The sequence below is a fragment of the Ictalurus furcatus genome, chromosome 28 (genome assembly GCF_023375685.1).
Source record: "Ictalurus furcatus strain D&B chromosome 28, Billie_1.0, whole genome shotgun sequence".
Classification (NCBI taxonomy): Eukaryota; Metazoa; Chordata; class Actinopteri; order Siluriformes; family Ictaluridae; genus Ictalurus; species Ictalurus furcatus.
In genome coordinates, this window is record NC_071282.1 from 13,551,661 (window position 1) to 13,570,889 (window position 19,229).

The window sequence follows — 19,229 nt, forward strand, 5'->3', positions numbered from 1 at the left end:
GTGTGAGCTTACCCTATTGGGCTCTGTCTTGGTTATTCCGGATAAGATGTGTGATGACTCGGACGTTTTCTCTGGTGGGAGCGTTGGGGATGTTGAGCCGAAGTTTCTGGAAAAACTTACTAAAATTGAAGAAGTTACGTTGCGAATGATTAAACAGACAAAGACAGACAGACAGCTCAACACAATGGGAGTGATCCGAGTGTACCTGTTAAACCTGTCCTCTCTGGTGCAGGGATCTGGACAGGGGAGAGTTTCTCAGTTTTGGGGATGAGGAGGGATGAGATAGTGGAGACGTGAGAGACGTTGGAATGTACCATCATGGGCATCTGGCACTGCAGAGGCACTTCGGCAGGGGGCCAAGGGGGATGCTGGGATACCTGTGAACCTCTGTGGCCCACTGGCATGCTGCTGGTGGACTGCTGGTCACAAAAGGAAGCACTTTGTTAGATAAATAAAATTTTTAGGCTCAATAAAGTTGCTAGAATGCTGCAAAAACAAGGCTGAAGCCTTATTAAAAGCTTAAAAAATAACATTTTGTTTGCTTTTTCCAACTTGTTATTGGTCAACCATATCATTAAGCTTAAAAGTTGTATAAAATCTGAATTTTATACGCTTTTTAGATGTGTTATTAGAGCTACATACTGCTAAGACGGGAGAAGTTGGTCTATGGGATTTCAGCCCAACAAAAGGAGGATCAAAACCCACTGTTGGTTTTCCTAAATGAAAATCAAGAAATAGTAAAATATCAAAACAATAAAATAAAAAAAAAGTAGCTTTGCAGAATAAACAATGAAAAAAATGAATTAGTGAATGTATATTATCTCAGTGGCATACGTTCTTGAGAGCTGGAGGACAAGAGCTTGGCCAGGCAGCTAGTCTGTGTGGGTGGAGCCTCAGAAACAGGTGCAGCCGTCGCCATGGGAAACCCTCTATCTCCTCCCATTTTTTGCTTGTGCTTTCCTCTGGCTGAGCTCACAGATACCTGCTTTGGCACGGAGAAGCAGTGGGCTTGACTAGGCAAAGGCGGAGCCACCGATGTCTGCTGGTAGTCCAGCATGTCTAGCATAGCGTAGCTTTGGCCCTCTTGGGGATCTTGGGTTATGACATTCATGGATCCCGTATGTGTGATGACAGTGGGTGTGGTTACGACGTTGCTCCCTGATTGGTTGCCTGAAGCGTGTCTGTATTTCAGGCAGGTGCTTGAGTAGGTGTAAGGGTTCTCCTGAGACATAGAGGCAGAGGATATGTTTGGTCTAGGGACACTGTAGGACTGTCCGTATGAGTCCATGCCGGGGAGGATGGCTGGCGAGTGATGGTACTCGCTATACTCTAAATGACTCTTGAACTTGGGGTTGGAGGTCATTCTGCTGGTATCAAAGGGCATCTCAGGGGGCAGAGGTTGGTGTGGATAGCTAGGGCAAGGTAAGCTGGCTGCTGAGGAGGACTGGGGCAAGCTCTCAACTGTCATATTAGGCTGGGGATGACAAAATTACCAGTTACATTGTATTTTAAACACCAGACTGTTATGTAACAAAAAAAAAGTAGTTACGTGTCTATTTGGTTTTTTTTATTTCACTATGCACCTGTGTAATTTGGGATCCTGTGTGCATCAGGGGTGTATTAACCACGGTGGATGGAGTTGAGGGAAAAAGTGTGTTGGATGAACTCTCGAATAAATCATAGTCAGCATAACCACTCTGTACCAGAGGATAACCCCAGTAACTTGCAAAGATGTCTGCAACAACAATAACAACAACATCATCAAAATCAGGCCTTTTTCAAATAATTCATAGCTAAACACCAATTAATGATCTAAAGTTCATGCATGCACATGGTAATTTGATGGACTATAAACCAGCATAATACAGCATTTCCTCTTTATTATACTACACATTCTGTATTTACTTAATACCTTAAAAGTCACATTTCTAATTTCTATATAAATTTACTGTTGTAATACCTTTGGGTATTAGGCTGAGGGAGATTCCACGTACATTTTTTGGCTCTGTGATATAAGATTCAAATATCACAAACTTTCAGCCTACACTTGTATCAGGATGGATTAAACAGGGAGAAAACCTCAGCAGTCAAAGCTGACTTAGAGTGAACCACTGTCTCTCTTTTTCGCTTCCTGTGGTGACACCCTTAAGAAGGCAATTCATGGTTTACCACATCCCCTTCAACTTCCACATTTCATCACAGTTGACCCCTGACCTGCACTTCACCCTTACTGTGACATATATATATATATATACACACACACACACACACACACACACACACACACACACACACACACACACAGTGGGGGAAATAAGTATTGAACGCATCAACATTTTTTTCAGTAAATATATTTCCAATGAGGTTATTCACATGAAATTTTCACCAGACATCAGTATTAACTCAAGAATCCTCAAATATAAAGAATTCACAACATTAAAGTCCATAATTAAAGTTATGTGTAATAAAGTGTAATGTCACAGGAAAAAAGCAGTTCTCCAAGGCAAGGTAAGGAAAGAAACCAGCTGAAATCCGTAAGTAATCATATCTCCTATCTGTGCAACTTAATATCAGCTGGGTTAGTAAATTGATGGCCTATAAAAAGGCTTTTCATTACCAAGGTGCCACACAAGAAACATCTCATGATGGGTAAACGCAAAGAGCTCTCCCCAGACCTTCGCGACCTTATTGTTGAGAAACATATTGATGGAATCGGATACAGACGTATTTCAAGACTTCTGAATCTTCCAGTAAGCACCATTGGGACCGTTATCCACAAGTAGAAGCAACATCACTCTGTCATCATCCGGCCACGCACAGGAGCTCCTCGCAAGATTTCTGACCAGGGAGTCAGAAGAATAGTCAGAAGAGTAGCCCAAGAGCCAAGGACCACTCAGAAAGAGCTCCAGAAACACTTGGAGGCAGCAGGTGCCATCGTCACAGAGAAAACAATAGGCAATGCACTTCACTGCTCAAGCTCAACATGCAAGACCCCATTACTAAAGAAAAAGCATGTTGAAGCTTGTCGAAGTTTAAAATACTCTCCCAGTATTTCATTTGGACAAGCCTATGAAATCCTGGGAGAGTGCAGTCTGGTCAGATGAGAGCAAAATTGAACTTTTTGGCTGTCATACTACACACCATGTTTGGAGAAGAAATGTCACTGCACATCACCCTAAAAACACTATACCAACAGTGAAGTGTGGAGGTGGAAGCATTATGGTGTGGGGCTGTTTTTCATCACATGGTACTGGCAGACTTCATATAATTGAAGGAACGATGAATGGAGCCCTTTACTGGGAGATTCTTGAGAAGAATCTGCTGCCATCCAGCAGAATGATGAAGATGAGACGTGGGTGGAGCTTCCAGCAGGACAACGATCCTAAGCATACAGCAAAGGAAACTCTCAATTGGTTTCAGAGAAAACAAATCAAGGTGTTAGAATGGCCCAGTCAATCCCCTGACTTGAATCCAATTGAACAAGATCTAAAGACAATATGTTTAGAAGAATGGGCCAAAATCACACCTGAATACTGCGGCTGATTAATTTCTTCATACAGGAAGCGTCTTGAAGCTGTCATTACAAACAAAGGCTTCTCCACTAAGTATTCAATAAATTTCGGTTAGCGCGTTCAATACATTTTCCCCCCCGTGTCATTCCACTTTATTACACATAACTTTATTTATGGAATTTAATGTTGTGAAATATATTTACTGAAAAAAAATGTTGATGCGTCTAATATTTATTTCCCCCACTGTATAGATTATATAATAAAAATGAACACCATGATAAATATGGTTAAACGCTCATTGCTTTCCAAGACATCCACACTTTAAGATGGACACGTTCCTGAAAGATTTTTTAATGAGTAAGTGTCCCTACAATACAATGTGAACTTAAAGGTTCTTCAAAGCCAATAATTTGTCATTTTTTTTTTAATATTCAGTCGATAAAAACATGAAAGATGGCATTAATAATCAAGTGTATGCTTTTCTAAGAGCCCCCACTGGAAATTACAGTTAGGTTTGTATTACAAAATTTATATCTGCCAGAACTAGTAATGAAAATTAGGGTTAGAAGAAAAACAACTCATGAGAACGTGATGTAGCTTTTAACTGTAGTGACTGGTTATCTGTTACAAATTTGCTTATTGGTCAGAAGGTGTTAATGGATTTTCTCAGACAGTAGTTACAGCAGCAAGGTTTATATTAATTCACTTGTTCTAATGTTATTGTTTCTATAGCAACAACTTAGAGAGAGACTTGTATGATGGACCCTCCACATGAAAGGGTTAAATGTGGTACACATGAAAGGTAAAAATGTGTGCATTTGTCGATACGGTGGCGTTTTCTGTGAGGAGAAGTTTATTTAATATTTTTAAAATAAGTCTTCAGTCTCAACAGTCAAAGCTAAAGCTACAGCTAAGTTTTCCAACATGTGAAAAACTTCAGGACAGAGGGCTTTCCAGTTTCTCAGTAAAATAACAAGCATCATTTTTTTCTTAGTAGACAGAGCACAAATGACAGACTTGTGAGGGAATGACTGTTTATATCTGCTACACAACACAGACAAATTTTATAATGTGTTTATCTGTAAATAATAAAAAAAAAAATTCTTGCTGTTGACAAATTGCTGTCCAATAAGAGGAATAAAACATTGTGAAATATTTTACATGTTGGTATAACATCTATTACATTTCACTGAAGATTCTGAATAATTACTAAATATTAAAAGATGAATAAGTAAGTAATATGCTTATACTTAAAGACGTTAAGGTAAATAATTAGGCACAGAAATAATTTTTTTTAAGCATGATTCTGTTAATCATGACTTCAAACCTGGTGTCAGACCAGGGCTGTAACCAGGATCAAAATTTCAGTGAGGACCATTTTGTTGAAATGTGTCAAAGTTCATATGTAGTAACATAGTTAATGTGTATATCAGTTTTGAATTTCTGATCTCTATCATGTTATCCTTTCATTCTTCCATAAACTTCCATAAAAAATAGGAAATTTTCAAGAATATACCTATTATTTTGTCTGTTTATTGAAACTCAGCTTTTTTTTTTTTTTTTTTTTTTAAAATCAGCCTCAAAACTGATGACATACCACTATTTCCTACATTGTCTAGTATGGCTAGTATAGTATTTCTTGCATATTTTCAAATAAGAAAAAGACCAATAGAATAGATCAATAAATCCTCTATATTTTTCTAGTTATTGTAAATTATAGAACTGAGATGTTCATGGTTTTATATTATTATACTACCATAAAAATGTGTTGTTTTAAGTGAACAAAGTATGCTAGGGAAATGATGTTACATATTGTAATTAATAAATAATTGTGCATGTAATCATTTCTAGTGTACATTTTAACTGAACAAGACAAGCAGCAACTTTTTCCTCAAGCTTCCAGTGGTTACAATAAAACCCTTTACATGTACAAATCTTCCAAAACAACTGAGGTCAGAACATCCGTGCCCTCATAGTAAGTTACGGTCATGTCGCAGATCAGTACAACAGCATTATAAATACTACAGAGACTGAGTAGAATATTGTGTAGTGGAGCAGTTCACAACTCACAGCTCTGGGAGTCATTTGATGTTTTCCCTATTTCACACCAGATCCAACATTTCATTATCAGACTTTTCATGAATTGAATAAAATTTGGAACTTCAAAAAAATTTGGGCTTTACAGGTAAACATTTTTTGCCATAATTTTAACCAAAATTATATTTTGGAGCATGTACTGCAAACTGCATCATTTCGAAATGTATAAATATTATATTAATACATGAATACATTACCTGGAATGTCCATGAGATCGTCCAAGCTGGGCTGAAGTGGAGTCAAACCAGGCTGGATCATATCAGCATTGCTGGTGTAGGCTGAAAGAGTAAGCGCATTTATTACAACAAGAACATGGACATGTGGGTGGGTGTGTGTGCATGTGTATATATACTCTTTCATTCACACTTCCCTGTTTTGGTGGCGTCTTCCTGAATCAATTTTACAACCCCACATGACTATTTATTAGGAAAGGGTGTCACATACGCTATGTGAGTGGACTGCATATCATACTCAGCATACCACAGTCAGCGATTTTAGCTGAAGTTTACTGAAACAAGTGCTCCCTGCTAAGCAACGCCTCTGAAAACACGCATGCTCACTGCTTAGGCTACAAGATAGGCTATACATTTGACAAGTGAGCAGAGATGCCCACTTTCCTGATTGATTGGATGTTAATGATCCATATCAATCCTTCTATTTTCTGTACCACTTATTGTACGCAGGGTTGAGGGAGAGCCTCGAACCTATCCCATGAAACTCGGGGCATGGCATGGGGGATATCCTGGTCAGGGTGCCAACCCATAGCAGGGCACAATCGCACACACATTCACACACTATGGACAATCTGGAAATGCCAATGCATGTCTTTGGACTGGGGGAGAAAACCAGAGTACCCGGAGGAAACCACTGAAACACAGGGAGAACATGCACACAATCGAACCCCAAATCCCGGCGGTGCAAGGCAAATGTGCTAACCAGGAAGCCATATCATCTTGGGCACCACAGACACAGAAGTTTGTCCTTTAAACAGATTTTTATATAAAATAAGGTATATTAGCATTAAACAGAGAATGACTGTTGGATGGATGGGACTGTAGCTTATGACTAAAGTCTGCTATAAAGAGCTACATAGTTTTCCATTTCAATTTGAATTAATTTCCTTTATTTTTGGACAATCAGTGTGGTATTGCCCATCACTGGAATCAATATGGAATCTTAAAATGCATTACATTTTCTCATTTTGGGGGTTTATCAAATGTTATAACTTCACTTGAAGTTGTAGAAAAAAGACATCAGTTTCATGTCATTTCAAGAAATTAACTACATGACTCAATGTATCAATGTACATGAGATCAATGTATCTACTAAATCTATCAAATAAATCATAAATCTGCTCAAAATGACCCAAACATGTAGGAATAACTTGAAACATATAACATTATAACACTGATGAACCCTTACACATCTCCAAAAGCATCAAAGCACAAAGCTCATTCTTAAATGGCAGAGCAAGCATCACATTGAGCACTTTCTCTCTCTGATCTTAATTTTACGGCCCTGTGGTACTCACTGTTGTGGCGTTCCTCATTCCAAGGGCTTGGCTTCTGGGTCATGGTGAAGAGCGTGTCCGAGATATCTGACAGAAAGCAGTCCAAGTCAAACATATGCACCTCCTCCTGAGAAGGTTCTGGCTGTGGGTATATCTGATCGGACCATTTCTCCAGGCCAGACCTGCAGATGGGCGTCTGAGGAGTGAGATTCAGTTTGTAACTACATGTAACTTTATTTATGGAAGTCCACACCAAAGATGAGCCCAGATGCTCAACTATTCAATTAACAATGTTTAACTGGAGTGAGGACAGTGGCGGGAGCTCCTTTTTGTGGAACAAATCTGAGCAACTCAATGAATGAGTATATGAAAGTCACCCTAAACTTTATAAAATGTGTATTGATTAAATACAAGGTGCAAAAATGGTCCATGCAGGTACTTCACATTCCATGTAAAAAATTAAAAATAAAAACAGGAGAAGCTAAAAAAAAAATCACTAGAAACTTTTAATAATTTTTAACACTGCTAAGTGTTATTTCATCACAAAATATAAGAGCCAATATGGTTCCAATATGCAACTTCAGGCTATGAAACACTGGTGGCCACATTCAGAGACCCACTCATCCCACCACCAGAGGGAGCCCTCCCCCGAATACTGACTCCACCCCACTTCCTCCACCAACATGTTAGCTTCCTGCTGACTACCGCATCTCTCCTTCCTTCCTGTCACCGCTGAAACAAGTCCACCCTGCGTCTGGCAATTAATTTGTTGTAGCCCCTCAAAATGAGTGTTAAGCTAGGTAGCTGACTACTTACTTACTGTTAAGCTTGCGTTAACTGAATCTCTTAGAATATAACAATATAAATTAAGAATGTGATGCTAAAACCTCTTTTGATGTTATCTAGCAGTTACCTAACGGTCGCCTAGCTGGCTAGCTATGTGCTAGTGTTACCTAGAGTAACATACATTACTTTTAAGGTAACAGCGAGCAATTTTAGTAAATATATTTATGAAATATAAACATGCAAACTCCGCACGCACGTGGCCCCGGCGGGAAACTGTTCTGACACCTCAACAATTTATTTATTTATTTTGATTCATAACATTTCCAGTTGACTGGAACTTCTTAATTATTGCCCTGATGGTGGAAATGGGCATTTCCAATGCTTGTGCTATTTTCTTATAGCCACTTCCCATTTTGTGAAGCTCAACAACCTTTTGCCGCACATCACACACAGCACACATTATATTCCTTGGTCTTACCCACTGTTATGAATGACTAAGGGAATCTGGCCTATGCGTTACCTCATATTTATACCCCTGTGAAACAGGAAGTCATGGTTGAAGAGTTTTCTGCTCCTAAACCTGTGTTGTTTGATACCCAGAGTATTTTTGTGATTTTTTTTTTTTTTTTTTAAAAGAAAAAGATCAAAAGGTTAAACAATAAAGACAATTTTCACAGCCTTCTTTGCTCATATTTACCAAGGGTGCCAATATTAGTGGAGGGCACTGTATGTAGATCAGTGATAGAATGCATACTTACAGCAATACAGAAAAGTAAGATCATGGAGTATTCTGCTCTAACTGACAGTAACTAACTTAATATCAATGCTGACATCAAGACAACAAAAATGCACTTTAGAGTCTCTCAAAGCCCTCAAAACATAAATTAATAAAAGCACTGGTTCCCAACTTTACATCATGTACATTTATTTGTGTTTTCCCTGTTCCAGTGCACCCATATGGCTCAAAATGGCCTGTTAATTAGTTGATTCCTTGGATCACCAAAATATCCAACTCAAAAAGTCACCCCATTACCTCTAATCACACTCAATATGCTACTCACAGCTCAATGCAGACTCCTGTGTCCAGTTACCATCCCAGTGATACTTCATATATTTCCGTTCTGCATCTGAAACCCGGTATACCAGCAACCAACTCCAACTCCATCCTCGTCTCTTACACACACGCACAGAGCGAAGCTCATCACTTTTATAGGGGAGCCCAAATTCAGCCGGAAGCACCGGCAATTACGTCTCTCCTGACAACACAACTGCCCCCATGCTGTTTTTGTGGCCCACACACACACAAAATGAGGTAAATTATAGCAATGCTTTGGATATGTGTTTTCCACAAGGTGAAATTAGGTTTGGGGGTGTGAGTGTGCGTGCATACTCTTGAGGCATTAACAAGTGTAGTTTAAAACCTGTGTGAGAGAGACAGAAAGACCCCCCCCCCACCCCACATCCCACATCCCCAACCATCACCATTATGTTTTTCATTCCTCTCCATGTGCTGACTCTCAACATGAGCAGAGGCAGATTGGCCCTTTTGTTCCTGACCCACTTCCACCCATCATACACTCACGTGCAGAAAGAGGTAGTGAGGGAAGGCCTCACCTCCACTTCCTGCATATGGTCACTTTGAATAAAGGAATAAATGTTAGTATAAACTAATACAAACTTCCCATTTGGAATGCAGATGCCAGATCACTGCAAAAACAATGCAATAGGACATAAACATGCTAAATGTTTTTTGTTGGTTTTTTTTTTCCAATAAGTGACGCACAGGAGTTAACCCGAATACTACACTAAGGTGTGTGTGTCATGAAAGATTTTCCCATAAATCCAAACGCACACCTGATGCTCATTGCTTGTTAGTATTTTCCCTCTGAAGCAACATTTACAAACTATCACAGTCACATCACCATGGTGAATGAGCTCATATTTCCTAAAAGAGCTGACTCATCAGAAACCACCACATCACTATTAAGGTACACTATGCAAGATCTTAAGACAATATGACCCTTGCATCTGTGAACCTCATAAATTGTTGAGGTGTCATAGCAGTAAGTCCACCTACTGAGTTATATTTACTAGTTATAATTGCTCGCTGTTACCATAAAACTACTGTATTTTACTCTAGGTAACACTAGCACATAGCTAGCCAGCTAGGTAACTGCTAGTTAACTGCTAGCTCACATCACCAGTAGGGCTACATATAAAAAAGTTTTCAGCATCACAATTTATATTTTTATAGTCCAAGAGATTTAGTTCAAATGAGCTAAAACAGTTCTGTTCATGACTAACATAAGCTACAGTAAGTAGCCAGCTTAACACTCAGTTTGAGGGGTTACAACAAAGTTTATAGTTACATTTATCCTCAAATATTTTGCATACTGTATGCAATAGGTTGTATCTGTTGAGCTAATTTTGTGAGAACACAAACTGAGCTCAATTTAAGAAGACTCACTTAGAAATCATCATGGATAAAAGGCAGTAAGTGGCACACAGGAGTTAATCAGAATACTACACTATGGGTGCATCTAAGGTATGTGTGTCACAAGGAAAGATTTTCCCATAAATCCAAACGCACACCTCATGCACTCAGCAGCTCATTGCTTGTTAGTATTTTCGGTCATATCCACCCAAATGGACAATAAAAACAACATGTTTGCATTTTCCACAAGTGGGTCACCTTTGATTAAATAGCACTGAAATTGAACCAGCGTATCTCTGAGAAACAGACACAACAGAAGAGGAGATTGGCTCTTTTGTCACCAAGAGCAATCAAGTGACTCGTTTTCTCACCAATATGGGCTGCTGTGACGCAGGTGGAGTACTGTGTTTACGTTTTTTCCCCATATTTGCCATCCCTTTTTCGTTCTCTACAGATCACACACTCTGACTCTTTGACCAGCTGAGCAAGGCAAAGTCTGAGCTATTAATAACTAACCGGTGAAGGGTGCAAAGGCGAACTGCACTGCTAACCTACTAAAACAAATACAATAACGTAAGGCCATTGATCTGCATAAAGGGACTGAATACAAGATGTCCAAATGTCCTACTAGAGCCACTGATATGATAAAATAGGGCATTACAAATTATAAATGACTGGAACAGTCAGTGGTTGTTACTTTCTGTTGTACTGAGTAATGGTGAATTTCACTCAACCAATGTCCTGACGGGCCCTTGATCAATTAATCCAGACTCAAATCAATGACAGAAATCATTCATCCGAAAGTTGCTCCACATACTTTAGAATGTGCATTGAACACCAACTTTGTTCTTTGATGAGCCTCTGGGAAGAAAGATGAGTAACTCATGTTGAAAAATTCAGTATTTAATGTTTTTAATGCCTAAGAACCTACATAAGATACCCAAGAACCCACCAAAGAGAAAAAATGCACGGGTCTATGAATATGCACGAGTATGCAAATTGGAGATCCCCTCCTCTCCCTTCAATAATTACAAATGCTGTGAATTATGAGTCATATCATTTGGCTCAGTTCACAAATGACACTTTTGGCTCTTTGCCATGTTGGGTTTTTTTTAAAACAGATAAAGTTCGCAATATTTTGACCTTATGATTGTTCTGCTTTGTCTACCTATTGCAGGAATAGTTTAATAAAGTGGTACTCAACTTTCTAATTAACATTCATTTGTCTTCAGTAACCATATCCTGGTCAGGGTCATAACTGTTAAATCAGCAAGGCACTAGGAATATGCATACAGTAAGCATTCCTGAATTATGTGATGTCTCTGCTGCGTTTGTGCATCATTAAAAGATTTAGTTTCATTTCATTTCTACTAATTATCAACTTCGATAATACAGTTGACTTGACATCTTCAACATGTCACACTGCCTCATTCACACAGCTGAGAATCACACCCACGTCTCACCATTCACGTGAATGAACAGCTCAGATATTCCATGTTTCCATGGAAGCATTTTGATTAAATTACACTGCAAGAGAAATGGCACTGCTTAGAAAAATCTAGAAAAATGAGCTTATATTTCAGAGTTGACTCATCAGCAAACACCACATCAGTACTTACACTATGATATGCTACACCTTAAGAAAATATGACCCTTATCTGTGAACCTCAGAGATTGTTTAGGTGTCAGAACAGTAAGTCCACCTATTGAGTTAGATTTACTAAAATTGCTCGCGGTTACCTTAAAACTACTGTATTTTACTCTAGGTAACACTAGCACATAGCTAGCCAGCTATGTGACTGCTAGGTAACTGCTAGCTAACATCAAAAGAGGTTTCAGCATCACTTTCTCAATTTATATTGTTATATTCCAAGAGATTTAGGTAACACGAGCTAAAACAGTTACAATACACCAAAACGATCACAATTCTGTTCATGACTAGCAGTAATTAGCCGGCTAGCTAGTTTAACACTCAGTTTGAGGGGCTACAACAAAGTTTCTAGTTACATCATCAAATATTTTGCATATTGTATGCGATAGATTTAAGCTGTTGAGTTAATTATGAGAGAACTCCATTTAATTAGAATCATTTAAAAATCATCATAGATAAAAGGTTACTATAATCAGGGTTATAAAACTGATCCCAGAACAGCAGTACGGAAACAATTCCCCTACTGCAGTTTTATGTCTTACCGTCTGAAGAACAGGCACATGATCTTTATGTTTCTAAAGCAAAAATAGAGAATAAAATCTTCTTGAGTCCTTTGACATATACATAAACACATGTAATATGAACCCCTGCCATTAGTATGCTAAGAGCATGTTCGCACAAATGCAGTATTTTTTCCTCAGGTCACTTTAGCAGGTTCTCACCCTCTTCTTGTAGTAAATCCTCCATTTGTGATACTCTTTTATCACCACTTCTATCCGTCTCTTCCAGTAGCTGCCCTCCAGCACAATTGCCTGGAAGTCAAAATACACATACAAACGCCTTTATCTTGTGCGTCCAACAAACCAACGTACGGGACATTATGATGTTTTATTTCAGGGATCCAAGGTAGATAATAGTGTGTGAGATTGTTTTAGGTATACGGTACGTTTATAAATGTTACAATGTCCAAAAGTTGCAACCATAGCAAAATTATGCCTATTTCTTTGCCTATTTCATGTATTTAATTCGAATTACCTCAGGTTTGCGATGGGCATCTGCCTCTGACCCCTCCAATGGAGTGATGAACCCGCACACTGGATTTTTCCTTTTCTCCACATCTAAAGCATTAATAAAGCAAAATATCTATGGATTCTAAAGCGTTTTCTTTCTATTTACGTGCAGAAAGATATGTACCATACATACAGAATACACAATGTCTTTAAACAACAATTTAATTCTACATAAAAGAAAAATCCTGCTATACATTATTGTAAGTTATAACAGCAGTGTTAAATCTTCGATTCTGATTGGTCAGAAGGTGTTGATTCATTTCCTATAATAGCAGCTCTGACAATAGTGTCGGCTGCAAAGCAAATCCCAGGTTTACAGTTTAATATTAATGCACTCGTACTAACACTTTATCGTTCATAACAATTAGTAACAACTAATTCCGAAAGACTTGTATTAAGGATGCTCCACATAATCTAATCCTAATAACCTGATTAAAAATGCGTTTTTATTTAAAAATGTAAAAATGCACAATCATTGATATGGTGAGCCTTTTCGTAAGGAGACATTTATTTAACATTTATGGAAGGAGTCTCAGTGCTTTGGAACAGTAAGCTGTAACACGAAAAGCAGCATGTTTTTTGTCTTAACTCTAAGATGGAGTTAAAAGTCTGGTGTCTGATGAAAGAACAACTGTTTATAGCTGTTATAAAGTAAGTAACTTGTTTTGCAGATGTTACATTAAACAACCAAACTATTAATGGATTTGTTAAAAAAGCTGATGTTACATCCATCCATCCATTTTCTATACCGCTTATCCTTTAGGGTCGCAGGGAATCTGGAGCCTATCACAGGGAGCATCAGGCACAAGGTGAGGGTGCACCCTGGATGGGGTGCCTATCCATCGCAGGGCACAATCTCATTCACATTCACACACCCATTCATACACTACGGACACATGCCAATCTGCCTTGTCTTTGGACTGGGGGAGGAAAGCAGAGTGACCGGAGGAAACCCCTGCAGCACGGGGAGAACATGCAAAGGGAATCGAACCCCCAACCCTGGAGGTGTGAGGCGAATTTTCTAAGCATTAAGCCACTGTGCACCCCCGATGTTACATTCATTAAGAAATTTAAAATGACAAATGTTGACAAATTGCTGTGGTATAAAAGGAAAAAAAGCATTTCAGAATGTGCCATTATTGGAAAACAATCAACCCTTAATTGGCTATTTTCTTATAACAGCATGTCCTGTCATGTTGTATTCTTTACTTAATACCACAATTCTTGTTCATGATCATTTTCCAGTAGTTCGTTTCCCTTTTCTTTCTTTTAACATTGGAGCTCACAAATCTGGCATTTCTGGTGTTTCTCGGAATAGATGAGCTCACATTGAATGAACCAGGCTCTCCAGATGCCATTATTCAGACGGATTTTATCCCTCCATAGCAGTCTCAGACCCTTGAAGGATTTCCACTTAGGAGACACGATCTTCCCACTGCAGAAAAAGAGAGAGAGAGAGAGAGAGAGAGACACACACACACACGCATATAAAGGTCTATAAACTTTAGTTCAGTTTTCATTTTAATCAATATTATCCTTCCGTAAAACTCAGGGGATAAATGTGGGGTTTTTTTGTTTGTTTTTTTGTTATGTCATTGTTGTGCCACATCTAGGTAAGTATAAAAGCTGCACTTTTGTACATCTTAGTCACACACCTGCAATTAAGCACTATCTCAGTGGCTCATCTGGCCACATGTTTTCTGCACTTTATTCCATCTCCTCATTCTTCCAGTGCATTTAACACACTAATGACACAGAGGAGGTGGTGAGTTAAAGAAACCCAGAGCTCAGTTCAACCTGTTGCTAGGACTTCATAAAGGATGATAGCTGAGGAGCATCAGGTAGGAACGTCATGAGTACACATCTGAATGTCAGGAAACCTTCAAGTTCAAAATGAATTGAAGCTAGAAAGCTGAAACTAAATACACACAGGGCCTAAAAGATCCAGTGTACCATCTAGAACACATCAGACTGACAACCATGAGGCAGGGCGATGCACAAGACAACTGAAAAACCTTATCATGGGCGAGGCCACGTTAATAACACTCCAGGTAGAAGAAAGAGAAAGTAAAGATAACGTGAATTATGACACTTAAATCATTTCAGCTAAAGTTGGGCAATAAGACGATATGATATTAATATTGTGATCAATTCTGTCACAATACCCTTTTTTTAATCTGAAAGTATCACAGGTATTGCCAGTACTTTTATAAAACTGACTCCATGTAGCTGAATTCAATTTGAATTCAATTCAAGTCTATTTTTTATACTAGTTGGTTTATGTTCCGTAGTTTTTCTGGTTAAATTGTTTACTTTTGTTGATATTTTTATTTTATTTTGATATTATTGAAGATTTTGATGGCACTTTGCGGGCAAACCTAAACATCATGATACATTGTGTGTATGATGAAAAGATCTACAGCTATCACGATTTTCTTTGCAATCTTACAGCTGAAGATCTTTGTTTAATTCAGTCTGGTAAAAAAAAAAAAAAGAAAAGAAAAGTAGGACACTCTTTGAGCAAAAAGGAAACTTGAATATTAACCAATCTCTGAATTGATATCGACCTTGGAAATACACTGGGCTATATAGATAAAATGTATTGTTATCTTTTATAATCTAAACAACAACAATGATAATAACAATGGTGGCAACATGGCAACGATAGTGATGATTTTTGTTGTTGTTGCTGCTGCTGCCGCCATCATTGTTTATTTATTTGACATTTTTGCTCTCAGCATACATATAGGACAGGGGTGAGACACTTAAGACAACACAAAGTGCAGTTTGAATGTCATAACAGTCCTGAGAGAGAGAAAGCAAGCAAGAGAAAGAGAGACACTTTTATCCTAAACTCAGTTACACTATAACCCCTGCCTGACTGTTTCACTGCCAACTACTGTCAAAGTCCGTCTCCCTCTTTGTGTGTTTTCACTACATTTTCTCTCAGACATATCACAGCTGTTTCAAAAACACTAGTGTGCTTACTCCAAGCTCAACCCGGGTCCAAAGAAACCTTGCATTGTGGTTAATAGCCTGTCTGTACTATCAAATAGTGGTAAAAGTAAACAATGAAGAGCATGATGAAATAATTAAATCCCAGCATCTATCCCGCTAATCTAGCTGTGTATATACATTATATGGTTTTACTTCATGTAAGGTAAATGTGGGACACCTTTATTTTAAAGACACGTTGTACAGGTGAGTGTTGTTTTCTATTCATAAGCACTCAAGTGTTGTATATTATTAAGTTTACGATGCGGTTCATTAGTTTACCAAAGTAACACATGTAACAAACATAGTGGAGATAAACAAAACTCTCTTTGAATATATATATTTATTTATTCATTTTTAAAGTTATGCCTTCAAAGGTAATCTTTTTTTTTTTTTTTTGGAAAATATCAACTGAATGAAGTACTTGTATCCTATTAGGAGACTCTCCACACATGCTACAAACATGAAAAAGGAAGACTCAAGAGGAATTAATGGTATATATTAAGATTTATAACACATATTGGCTCACATTCTAAAAAGCACAAAATGAGATAATATACAGTAAATAGTGTACATTAAAACATGAACAGAATATATGACAGAAAGCAGTAATTTATTTTTTTTTTTTTTTACAGAAATGTGTTTTATGCAATACATCATCATTCAACTCTTACATCTACACTATATGGCCAAAGTTTTTTGGACACCTGACCTGACCATCACACCAATATGTGTGTCTTTCCCAAACTGTTGCCAAAAGGTTGGAAGCATACAATTGTATAAGGTGTCGTTGTATGCTGTAGCATTACAATTTCCCCTCACTGGAACTAAGAGGCCCAAACTTGTTCCAGCACGACAATGCCCCTGTGCACAAAGCGAGATCCATGAAGACATGGTTTGCCAAGGTTAGTGTGGTAGAAACTTGAGTGACCTGCACAGAGCCCTGACTTCAACCTCACTGAACACCTTTAGGATGAACTGGCATGCCAAGTGCTCCACAAGCGTCCTCATCCAACATCAACTAATGCTTTTATGGCAGAATGAGCCCAAATTCCTACAACCACACTCCAAAATCTAGTGGAAAGCCTTCCCAGAAGAATGAAGGTTATTCTAACAGCAAATGAGGACTAAATCTGAAATGGGACATACAAAAAACTTTTGTGTCCACAAACTTTTGGTCATAGAGTGTATGTGAGCTGAGGTGAGGAATAATCTTTATCATAACAGTTTTCATCACATTTCTTAAGAAATTAGTCAACTTTAAATGAACTTCTGACTCTACAGAGGTGTAATTTTTATGCATATAAATACATTTCTGTAAATATAATATAGAGTAATATGTGATAGTAAGTATGCAAAGACTAATTATTAGTTTGGGTGTACAAAACTCTCATTACATAAAAGTTTAAACATAAAAATGTTTGTAAATAGAAATTAATTTCTAAAGCCTGTTTTTGATGATGTCACTCTTGTATGTAGCTTGCTGCTTAATTGACTGATTGTTGTGTTGAAGCTTGTTTTGGTCTTTGACCCATACCCTGAAGTTTTTGTTTGCTTTCTCTCTCTCTCTCTCTTTGCAGAAGTGTGTTTGCATGCTGTTACCTATAGGCCAGTGTCATGCACTCGAACAGGCGCGTGAGCGTTGGGTCGATGCTCAGTCTGCCGGAGCTGAACGGCCCGAAGCTGTAGGTCTGACAGCGCGGTTTATTCACCGTGTCGAAGTCGTAATAACTTCTACTTCTGCGCGGTACCGGATCACTGTGCGGCGAGGAAACCATGAAGTGTCCGCTGTGGATCACCTGCGCGCGCCGCAGCGTCTCCGAGCTCGTGGCGGAACCGGCAGATTCCGCGTGAGTCAAAGCGTCATCCTGCTCCGAATCTGACTCCGAATCAACGATCTGAGTCTCTTTCGGGGGCTCGGGAAACTTCTCCAGCTCCGCCATCCTCGCTTTTGTATGATCTCTTACACAATCGATTATTTCATTCCTCAAACAGCCATTAGGAGTCCGGTGCCGTTAGAAGTGACGGGTCTGCGGACAGCGCCACGCCTCGCACGCGCGGTAAAGCCACACCGCATGCCGCGTCTCCGAGTCAAAGGTCACAAAAGTTGGCCGAAGGATCTTCGAGGAGCTTTTGGACATGGAAAAGCACTGTTGCTTTTAAAATGGGAGATTTTAACCGCTTGCGAGGTTGCATCAAGTTGCATCAAGTTGCATCATGTTGCATAATGTAAACCGTAACCTCTGTCCCGGTCAACCAGCTGGACTTTGTTGACACGATCACTTTCAAAGGTGCATCCAAAAATCATTTCACAGCATATTTAAGTGGGTATAACCAACAAGATTACTGCCACACGCTTTCCAATGTAGCACTGAGGAAGGATCAAGTGCTTCATTAAAAAAAAGCATTCAAATGTATTATTATTATTATTATTATTATTATTATTATTATTATTATTATTATAGCAGTGTCACAGTGTTGATCCTAAAACTAGTCTTTAACTAAAAGACACACTTCCAACAGTGTATCAGTGACAAGTGATGGAAATGGAACTATTTTAGGATTTTTCTTTGTTTGTGGGATAGGAGAAATGAATGTTACACTGGATATAAACAGTCTACACACATCTGTTAAAATGGCAGGTTTTTGTGACGTAAAAAAATGAAACCAAGATAAATCATGCCTTTTCTACCTTTATTATTATTGCCTCTAATTTACATTAAAGTGAAAAACAATAAGAAGTGTTAGTGGGAAAATTATATATATATATATATATATAAAATAACCTGGTTGCATAAGTGTGCACACTAAACTAATACTTAGTTGAAGCACCTTTAGATTTTATCACTGCCCTCTTTTTGGTTAAGAGTCTATTATTTTGGCACATCTTGACATAAAAATATTTTGCCATTTGTTCTTGCAAAAGAATTCTAAGTCTGTCAAATTGTAAGGGCAGCTCCTGTGCACAGCCTTCTTCAGGTCAGCTCATTGACTTTTGATTGGATTTAGATCTGGACTCTGGCTTGGACATTCCAAAACCTTGATCGTGTTTCGGTGAAGCCGTTCTTCGGGTCGTTGTCATGCTGAAAGGTGAAATTCCTCTTCATCTTAAGTGTTTCAGCAGAAGCTGGAATGGATGGGATCTGGTCATTGACAAAGCAAGCATATTTTTGAC

At 38.5% G+C, this 19,229-nt stretch overlaps 1 protein-coding gene across 1 annotated transcript in view; it reads right to left on the reverse strand.

Annotated features, from left to right (window-relative positions):
- Positions 1-17,997, reverse strand: part of LOC128603805 (carbohydrate-responsive element-binding protein) — a 20,720-nt gene extending 2,723 nt beyond the window's left edge. Inside the window, exons 1-12 of the mRNA XM_053618509.1 lie at positions 17,657-17,997; positions 14,389-14,495; positions 13,026-13,108; positions 12,713-12,802; positions 12,533-12,565; positions 7,141-7,315; positions 5,807-5,887; positions 1,584-1,735; positions 835-1,474; positions 643-716; positions 206-416; positions 13-119 (exon numbers count right to left, since the gene is read on the reverse strand). Coding sequence (XP_053474484.1) covers positions 13-119; positions 206-416; positions 643-716; positions 835-1,474; positions 1,584-1,735; positions 5,807-5,887; positions 7,141-7,315; positions 12,533-12,565; positions 12,713-12,802; positions 13,026-13,108; positions 14,389-14,495; positions 17,657-17,997 — 2,094 coding nt within the window. The remainder of the gene's footprint in view (positions 1-12; positions 120-205; positions 417-642; positions 717-834; positions 1,475-1,583; positions 1,736-5,806; positions 5,888-7,140; positions 7,316-12,532; positions 12,566-12,712; positions 12,803-13,025; positions 13,109-14,388; positions 14,496-17,656) is intronic.
- Positions 17,998-19,229: the final 1,232 nt, after the last annotated feature.